At 32.6% G+C, this 10538-nt stretch overlaps 1 protein-coding gene across 2 annotated transcripts in view; it reads left to right on the forward strand.

Moving 5' to 3' along the window:
* Pign (phosphatidylinositol glycan anchor biosynthesis class N) overlaps nucleotides 1–10538 on the forward strand; it is a 150650-nt gene that overhangs the window by 70507 nt on the left and 69605 nt on the right. For both annotated transcript variants that reach the window (XM_004638265.3, XM_023723157.1), the window contains exons 16-20: nucleotides 1324–1460; nucleotides 3794–3893; nucleotides 3996–4088; nucleotides 5356–5447; nucleotides 8749–8857. In XM_004638265.3, the coding sequence (XP_004638322.1) occupies nucleotides 1324–1460; nucleotides 3794–3893; nucleotides 3996–4088; nucleotides 5356–5447; nucleotides 8749–8857 (531 nt within the window). The remainder of the gene's footprint in view (nucleotides 1–1323; nucleotides 1461–3793; nucleotides 3894–3995; nucleotides 4089–5355; nucleotides 5448–8748; nucleotides 8858–10538) is intronic.

Consider the following 10538-nt stretch of genomic DNA (forward strand, 5'->3'; position numbering starts at 1 on the left):
TTTCATATTATTTTGCTATTTTTCCTCAGTTCTTACAATGAATAGGTGCCTTAGTCATTTTTAGCTTTAGAGACTTTTATCTCACACCTCTTTTAGTTTTGCTAAATAGGTATAACATTATTATTGCAATGTTATAGTTGGAGTAAAACTAAGTCTCAAAGCTTTGTATTTGCTCATATATTACACAGTGAGAAGGTATTAGATCCAGGAAATGAATTCTGATCTGTCTACCTCTAAACTCTTAGTTACAATCTATTTTAGCCCCTTTTTATAATCATGCCATAATTTATCCTTATTTCTTACTTTTCTGTGACGTTTTATGCCAGTATGGAAAAACAATGAGAAGGAAAAGATCTTCTTCCTTTTCCTCACTAAATTTCCTTATTTCCAGAAGGCACTTCTTAATTTTCACTTCATTTGGCATTAACAAAGCAAGAGGATAACAGAGTAAAAATTTGGAATGGAAGCAAAAGAGCATTACACTCCCTTTTTATTTCTGTTTATAACCTTTTTCTCTCCAGAGATACTTAATGTCTTCTAGAGTCCTTTATACTGTTTACCCCCTTCTAACACCTAGGATATGAATCCTAGCAGTTTTGCTTATAGTTATTCAAGTCACCCCATAAATGTGTCCTTTTCTGTCATTAGATGCCCATCTGTGGTCCTTTCCCATGATCTACAGCACCCTTTGGCCTGCCTAGCCCAGGAAGGCTCTTATTAGGGGCTTGCGCTGGGGAGGTACCTGGTTTTACGGGTGACCAATAACAAATATAAGTGAATGATCCTACTGTGATTAGCAGTGGAGAGAGAAGCATGGGCAGCAGCATGTGCAATTGGAGCTTGGATAAAACATTAGATGTAGGTTACATCTCAAAGTTTATTATGAATTAAATAGGTTTTTGTGAGCTAGCCAGACAACTCAGTCAACATTTGTAAAACCATTTTCTAGGAGCAAATATGTTCACATGTCTAACAGTCAGTACACAAAATTTCAGAGCTTTATCACTATAAGCTCAGAATTGCCTAGTCGCAACAACCCTAGGATCTCCATCTTTTTCTTCAAATGACAGGTGTTTGTTTGTTTGTTTGTTTGTTTGTTTTTAAACCTAGCTCTTAGAACCTTTGAAATAAAGTAATGTAGGGGCCAGGGAGATGGCTCAGTGGAATAAGCGCTTCCCTGGCAAGCACAAGGGCCTGAGTTCAATCCCCAGTTCCACCAAAAATAAATAAATAAATAAAGTATTTTCTCCATCTTGGTAAATCTCTTTGAAAAGCTATCAGTTTGTGTTTGGAAGTGTTTCAATATTTTGTTTGATTTTTCAGAAGCCAAGCCATCTTCTGCCATATTTTGTAGCTGTTGGCACTTTAGTAGCATTTTTCCTGCTGATTCAAGCCTGTCCCTGGACTTACTATGTATACTGTTTGATGCCAGTACCAATATGGTATGCAGTTCTAAGAGAGTAAGTAATACTACCTTATTTTTCACCTTAACAACAGTTATACCTGTGTTTAAAATGCATTCGATTTCTATAGCATAAGTCATCGAAGTTATTTATAATATTCTCAAATCTCCAAACTCTCTCGTTTCATTTATAAGTGAAAAAAATGTTGAATTAATACTCCTTTTTATTGTACCCTTTTGACTTCATTCATTACCTTTAGGTAGCAATGACATTGTTTCCTTCTTTGAGCATTGTTTATAAGAAAAACCTGAAATAAAAATAACATATCTACTATTGATTGTACAATGCCTAGCATGACTTACATTTTGAACTTATTTTATCATCTCAGGTTTCAGGATGTCTTTGTGTTTTATGAAAAAATTTACATGTTTTTTCCATAAATGTTTGCTCCTCCATTGTAGTCTTCATTTCATATAGAGCTAGGCAAATGAAATTTTAGTCAAGTCTAATACAGTAGTAACATACGCTGACAGAGATGAGCCTATATTATTGGCATGTGTTACATATCTACCTTTAAGAACTGTGGTTGGCAGTAGAGAGAGAAGCATGAGCCGCATGTCAGATTGGAGCGTGGATAAATAGAAATAGGGGGGCCGGGGAGATAGCCCAGGGCCTAGGTTCAATCCCTGGCTCTGCAAAAGCAAATAGAAATAAGTTAAGTCTCAAAGTTCATTATGAATTAAGTAGGCTTTTGTGAGCTAGTCAGATAACTTAGTTAGCATTTAAGTTGAACTTAAAATAATTTTTTACCACTGTGGAAAGGTTCAAAAGGAAGGCTTTTGGGTGAGTTCCAAGTACTGTCAGACCACTAAAATGAGGTACTAGTTCATGTTCAGAGGCAGCCACACTCATGTTACAAAGCTTATTGGTTTTTATAAATGTAAAAGCTAGAATTTATAAGCTAGAATTTAAATTTAGCTTTTTTCATGAAAGCATCCTCTCAGGAAACTATACCCCTAAAGCAGACCAGGGAATAAGAACCTAGGATAAGGACATCCTCAGAATTGACTGACATATATTGTGATACTGTGCAGATTTTTCAAATTTTTTTTTTTTTTTTTAAAATACTGGAGATTGAACTCAGGATCTTACACTTGCCAGGCAGGTGCTTAAGCCACTGAAAAAGTAATAGCTAGATCTTAGAAACAGCCCAAATGCCCATCAATCAAAGAATAGATTAAAAAATGTGGTATTTTTGTACAATGGAGTACTACTCAGCTATAAAGAAAGGTAAACTCAAGACTTTCATAGGTAAATGGATGCAAGTAGAGACAATAATCATAAGTGAAATAAATGAGTCGCATGTAAGCATTATATTATCTCCCTAGTATAGGAAACTTCAAGGATAAATAGGATCCTAAGGTATAATAGACATTGTAAAAAGGAAAGAAACTGCTCAAAATGGAAAAAGGAACTGGGATGGGGGAAAGGAGAAAAGGAATGTTATAGTCTATCTTTATCTTTTTGATAGGTTATATAGAAATTAACAAAAATTCAGCTCTCTTTTGGGAAAAACATCTTCTAAATAATTACATGGAATCATATTTTGTTCCTCTGTGCCTTTTCATGGTTGAGAGAACAGAAACATTCTCCTTTTGATGGCTGTTAGCTTAGTTTTCCTACTTGGCACCTTAATAGTTTGTGAACTTTCTGCAGCCATTTTTCTCAATCATTAAAGGTCATAAACCAAATACTACTGACCTTTTCAAATTGCCTAGTTAATATACTATAAATGCTAAAATTTTTCCTCTTGTTAATGAAACACAAAAAGTACTCAAGTATGTAATTCATTTCTTGTGGTTATAAATTCACAATTAGTGTATAATTAATGATATCTTAAATTGGGTTTGGAAAGTGTTATTTAGCTCAATTTAAAGTTAAAATTTTCCCCACCTAGATAAGGAAAATTTACTTTTATTAAAACCATTGAGATTTTTAATATAAGGTTATCTAGGTAAATTTTAAATGTTTTTTTAATTTGTGTATATTTGGGTTCATTAAATTTTATTTCTGGTATGTCTAGTTTTATATACATATGTTTAAATGAAGATTAAATAAGAAATTTATTATTACTGATGTTTATAAAACCAAGCAAACCTTTTTGATCAGTTTCAAATTAATTCAGAGATTATATTTTTCCTAAAATACAGATTTTTTAAAGTATTAAGTAAAGCCATTGAAATTAAGGTATTAGATTATATTATCTTAATTTCTGAATAATCTGTAAGAAAATTCCCTGATTTTTGGTTTTGTATAAGTTTTCTTTTTTAGTATATATAATTTTCAAATTAACTATATACTATAAAACTTTTTGTAATCTTTTGAAACAGGTTTCAAGTTATTCAAGATCTTATTGCATCACTGTTGACCTTTTCTCTGAGCCATTTTATTGGGTACTTGTTGGTCTTTATGTTGGGAATTGAAATATTAGTAAGTAATATACCAATTGTAGTATTTTCAGATTTGTTTGGTATGTATGTAACAAGTATTAAATAACCTCATTTTTAATTTTTCTTTGCAATGTATCACTAGATTCTCAGTTTTTTCTACCGCTGTATGCTTACAGCTGGACTCACTGCATTTGCGGTTTGGCCATTTCTAACTCAGCTGTGGACTCGTGCGAAGGTATAAATAACTCATTTATACAGAGATTAGTAACTACTTTGTTTTGATATTTGTTTAATTCAAGGAATTGCTTTTTGTTTTTGGTGGAACCAGGGATTGAACTCAGGCCCTTGTGCTTGCCAGGGAAGCACTTATTCTACTGAGCCCTCTCCCTGGGCCCCCTGATTATTTTTAAACAAAAGGATAAAGTTTATCCTTACATGGAGGACTTAGTGCTTTTGATAGAGGGCCAGCTTTAAGTTTCAGTGATCAGCGTTAAGTTTCAGTGATTTATAATTTCACATTAAAATGAGCCAGTTTTGCGGTATTTGAAATGCAAAAGAAGCAGTGATTCATCTTTCTGTGAGGTATATCTCTGTTTTCCTTTAATTTTTGGTGTCTAGATTGAGAAGGAATAGAGCAGCACAGTGGCTTCAGAGTCAGAGGTGTCACCCTTCCTCTGGCCCTGAGCAATTCATTTATTTTTAATAGAAAAGTATATGTTCATAGCAGATTTTTAAATACATAATTCTGATTTTTATCCTTTAGGCAAGGATCTACAATATACTTCTACAAAGAATATTCTTATGTTTTCATCTTGATACTTTTAGATGAAGGTAGCAAGAAGATAGAAATATCTTCTTTGTACCGTATAAGAATTTGTAAAAATCTCCAGTGGACTTAACTCATCATATTTGTCTTAATCTACTTATAAAAGTAGTTTTTCTTATGTCTCTTTTTGGCTTAGTTGTGTTATTATTATTATTATTATAGGCCCATTTTTATACAGTTGTTATCATCAACGTATAATGTCATATGACCTGAATGGGGCACTTGCTTTGAAATACCAGACCCCAGGTTAAATCCTGGCTGTTTCATTTGCTAGTTGTGGACCTGCTATTACTTATAAGTTACTTACTTTATCTTCTCTGAGCTCAATTTTTTTTTCTTTCTTTTTTTTTTTTTGTACCAGAAATCAAACTCACGACCTTGTACTTGCTAGGCAGGCACTTATGCCACTGAGATGTATCCATGACCCCTCAATTTCTTCATTTGAAATGTTATATTTGCTTTTTGAGGTTGCTGAGAATGGAAAGAGATAATATTCATATTGAACTTAATATAGTACCTATTATAAAAATCTCTTCATAAAAATAACTATTCGTTTTTAAAGTAAATTTGCTATATAGTTTTACATTTCCTTTTTAATTTCACATATAATCTATGAAACATAGAAAACAGTTTTCATAATATATTTGGCTAAACATAATTTTTTTCTTGATTTTAGATCACCTCCCTGAGTTGGACCTTCTTCTGTTTGCTTCTGGCAGTGTTCCCACTGATGCCTGTCGTAGGTCGAAAGCCAGATATCTCTCTAGTGTATGAGCAGTATTTTCATTCCTTTTCAATATAATTTTTTCAATCAGTACCCTGAAATTTAAGCCTAATTTTATGAGCTTAAAGTCACATAAATAAACTGAAAATTAAAATATTAATATCAAGCTACTAGTCATGATTTTAGCCTAGGCCTGAGCATTAGTCTCTTTGGCTTCTTGGCTTTCACATACAATGAAATTCTTCCAAAGATAACTTAAAATACCAAAAAGAAGCCTACTTTTAAAAATTAAATAAATAAAAATAAAGGAATTAATGAAAATTTTAGTTTCATATGAGAAAATGTTCTATTGCTAAATAAAAAAGACTCAGAAACTATTGTGATACTCCATCTTTGCTTTTGAGCATGTTTGTACGATCTCTCTTAGAAAAAATGAAAATTTCTTCCTATCTTAGTCTGAATATAAATATTTTCTTGGAAGGAACTTACTTTGAGTACTATTCCATGTTTAGTCCTTCATATGTGTCCTCTTACTTTCCCTGGATTCCTCCTATTTCTCCTCAATATGAGACTGAATTAAGTCTGTTAAATAACGTTATGTTTGTTTTTATTGTAACTTTAAATTATTGTTACGCTACCACACATAGGTTAAATAGTTAAATAACCTGTGTATGTCACTGAGCTGTGCTCATATCATTGAACATTTTATTTTTTAACTATGTAAATATTTTTGTTACTTTCTTCTGAACTCCATAAGCATTTCAAAACATTTAACCTAATTTAAAAGTTTAGAGCATATCTTTTTTAACAGAATAAAAGCTAAGTATTTATGTATGTAATAATTTAAGTTGTTCTATGCCTTTCTGTCATCAGTGTTAGAGAACCAATATGCATTAGGTCAGGAACTATCCCAGGAAATCAGTTTATTAGCACAGCCAAAAATAATTATATTGAATACTAAAAGCATATGTTACTAAAACATTTTACAGATATTATGAACTATAAATATTTGTGACAAAAGTGAACTGAAATATTTGCATTTATTTCTTGCAAATTGCTCTGTGAGCTCTTGTGTTGTTTCTGTGAAGCACCTTTCTTTTATCAGTCCTACTCAAGCAGTATTGACACAGTTAAACAGAATTTATCATATGCTAAAAGGAAAAGAAATTGTATAAATGATCTTCATAGTTATTTTCCACTTGTTTGTTTTGTTTTGCATAATGTATTTGGTACAGGGTCTCACTGCGTAGCTTGAACTCATAGTAATCCTCCTATTTTCTTCCTCCCCAGTGCTGGGATTACAGGGGTGCATTACCACACCGGGTCTCAGTGGTTCAGTGTGCCTGGGGAAGAGCCGGCACAGCATGCTGGTTCCTGCGTTTTCCAGGCAGGCACTTAGTCCGCTGAGCTATTGCACCAGACTGCTTGTTGTAGTAAGATGAATGCAGGAGGCAAATAAATCTATTAAAATATAAAAATACAATTTATGCTTTATTTTATTTTATTTTATTTTTCTACAGTTTTATTGATAAGCAGATAGCAATATGCTTTATTTTAATTATATTATTTTACTCTATAAATTTTAATTGTTCAGTATTTTTAAAATTTATGTTGGTTTCCTCCTAGCTATATTTATAACATTTTTATTTTGATTCCTGGTTTATGGAGAAATTTTTTCCTATTTGATCTTTCATAGCAATTCCATATTTTAGAAAATTATAGAGACACATATGTAAGACATTTAATGATGAAATTTAGAGGCAAAAATAGAACTAATACAGCTACAATGTCCCTGTCACTCCACTCCATTAAAGTAAAAAAGTTTTTTGCCAATGAGTTGAAATGCCTTAATGTTCTTAAAAATGAAAGAGATAAAACAATCTTCATCATATTTCCTTGTTTTAATATAATCCATGTTGAATATGTTAATACTTCTATTATTAAGACTCAAAAGTACATTTAAAGCATCAAAAACAAAGATCAAACAATTTCCTGGGGATTCGTGCTTCACATTCTCTTCAGGTAGCAAGCCATGACTTTTGCTTTTGTTTCTTTTAATCCAGTGTCTTTTCCCTTAGTCATGGTAGTTTTGAGCTCCGGATTCTCATTTGAACAGCCTTTAGTTGTATTTTGCTCTTCACATTTTAGGAGGAGAAAGAGATAGAACTCAACCGTAATGCAGCACTTCCTTGCTATCAGTCACCACTGACTTCTGGAAACATTCTAATCTGGTGTTTTATTTTGTTCTGTGAAGGATTTCTTTTCTTTTCTTTTCTTTTCTTTTCTTTTCTTTTCTTTTCTTTTCTTTTCTTTTCTTTTCTTTTCTTTTCTTTCTAAGATAGGACTTTACCTATATATATCAGGTTGGCCTCAAATTTGCAGTCCTCCTGCCTCAGCATCCTGAGTACTGGGATTAAGGAGTGGTTTACTATGCCTTTGAAAACTATCATCTGTTGTTCATCACTGGATATACTTAATTATACTAATATGCTATTTGTCCTGCTGGAAATCATTTGAATTATAAATGTAGATCTTTTTTATATGACTAGGTACCCACAGTCATAAACTGTATGTCATAGATGCTAATCATGTATTTTTAACTTTCTTTCATTATTTTCTGTAAATTTCACCAGTTCAGATTAAAAGTTATGTTACTTGGTGTGTATAACTTAGTTACTTTTCTTGTTGCTAAGACAAAATACCTGATGCTCAAAATTAAAGGAGAAGAGGTTTATTTAGTTCACAGTTTGTGGAGGTTTCAGTTCATAATCAGCTGGCTCCAAGACAGGGTGGCTCATGGCGGGGGTGCAACAACAGTTCATGTAGTAGAAGACAGCAAAAGCTACAAGAACAGAAAGGGAGAAACAAACTTCTTTCTTCTCCTTTTGTCTTTTTTATGAGGATTAGGGAAGTAGCAAACTAATCAGTGGACTGATCCAGCCATCAATCACCCAACCTTAATTCCTGTACCCTTAATCCTAGCATTGCACAATGAATCAGTCACAAATTGTAGATTCAGGTGCTTCCAAATAGTCCACCCCATGACTGCATGAGGCATTAGGGGGACATCTAAACACAAACTATAGCAGTAAAATTTTTACAGTTTTAGTTATAGAAAGAAGATAAAGATACTAAAAATAATTGTATCTTTATTTCAGTATTTTTCTTATTTCCTATTAAGCCTGTCTATTCATTTTGCCACTTCATCTTGATTAACAAAATGATTAAGAAGCTCTACATCAGAGTTAGATGCTTCATTACATTACATTAGAGTTAAAGGTTTCATATGATATATCCAGTAAATATCTTAAGAAAATTTAAATTATCAATTGTATTTTGAAACAGAATGGCTGCAGGTTTGCTGGTTCTTCTACTATCCCTGTTTGTTGTGACATCTCTTATGAAAAGAAAAATTAGCTTTGGAAAGGAAGAGTTATTGATATATCTGTTACAGGTAAGTCACAGATTTTTCAGTGCTGTTATTCTAATGTTATGCAAAAGTGATCATAGAGTTGTATTTAATCGGTCCATAAGATACCATCGTGGGGGCTGGTGAGATGGCTCAGTGGTCTAAAGCACCTACTTAGAACAAGCTAAGCTAAGCAAAGCACAGGAACCGCGGTTCAATCCCCCAGCACCACATGCCAGCCAGCCTCGCCCCCTGGTGGGCAGAGCTGGCCACACACAGATACAAAATAAATAAATAAATATTAAAAAAGAAAATATATCTTTAAAAAAAAAGATACCATCATGTTATCTGTTGCCAGCTAAGAGAAAGTTTTCTGTTTAAGTACTACACAGAAATATGTTCTCTAAAATGTAAAAAATGAAAAAAAAAAAAAATGTCAACAAGAAGAAACTGAAAGATGTCTGGAAAGAAGAGGCTGGGAGTCTTATAAGACCTCTCTACTAACCAGAACATAAATGAAAGAGTTTCCAGTGTGCCAAGTGTTTGTGTAGTCCTCTTTTAAGGGAAGTCTTCGAAATAAAAGCAGCCTGGGATATATTTATATGAAGAATACCTAGTTTAAGACTTCAGATAGTATGCTACAAGATAAACTTCCGCTTGGATGGTGGCTTTGGTGTAATGAAAAGAACTTTAAACCTCATGTTTCAAATTTAGGCCAATTCCCAATTATACTGCATGCTAGAAGTGCAATTTTTAGTAATCTGACCTTAATATATTTCTCTTAATCTATAAGTAGAGATAATATCTAATAGAGTTTGTGAGAATTAAATTATATATATTATATGAATTCCTTTTTACTGCAGATAAGATTGGAAGCCATTTTTTTTAAAGCGTGTAAATAACCACATCTAGAATATGGACACAAAATTAAATTTGTCAGTCTTCTTAAAAAATCCCTCATACAAAGTTGGAATAATAGAGAACACAGTATTTCCAAAAACAGTCTGAAATAAAAATATACCATGCTGAAAAGATGGTATTACAAGCTAAATTTGTTCTTGCAAAGCAACAGAGAACTTATAGGAAAGGAAAAATACTTTGTCAAAGATCCTGTCAAGCCACCAAAACATGTTTTATTTTAAATGGTACACTGACTAAGGTTACATTAAAGCCAGAGTGGCTTTGACAGAATTCACCTATAATAATAACTTTGATGGAAGTGAATGTTTCTGACTCTCTCTCTAGAGAAGGAAAGAATATGTTAACATTCTTACAGCTTTATTAGAAATATCCAAGTGTTTGATAAGTCTATTATAAAGCTCTTTTTTGCCTTTGCTTTATTAGTTTGCATTAATTCCTGTACTGCTTGCCTTATTTTATTGATTCCAATGTACTTTTTTTTTTGCATTGTAATATCTCTGAAGTGAATGTGCCTTAAAATTGAAAGAATCCTAGAATTGTGTCATAGCTTTATTAACAGCAGTTTTGTTTCCTTTTTGTTTTTTGGAATACAAATCAAACTTAGGACCTTGTGCTTGGCAGGCAAGTGCTTGTACTGCTGAGCAATATCCCTGCTCCAGTCTTGCTTCTTATTTCACTGAAAATATAAGTGTAATTAAATATAGCTCTTAGAATTTGGTAATAAGACTGCCAATTTGAACTAAGGATTTTGTTTGGAATCATAATTTAGGAGCTGGTGACATAGCTCAGTAGAATAAGTGCTTGC

This window comes from Octodon degus, unplaced genomic scaffold (assembly GCF_000260255.1).
Source record: "Octodon degus isolate 3935 unplaced genomic scaffold, OctDeg1.0 scaffold00097, whole genome shotgun sequence".
Lineage (NCBI taxonomy): Eukaryota > Metazoa > Chordata > Mammalia > Rodentia > Octodontidae > Octodon > Octodon degus.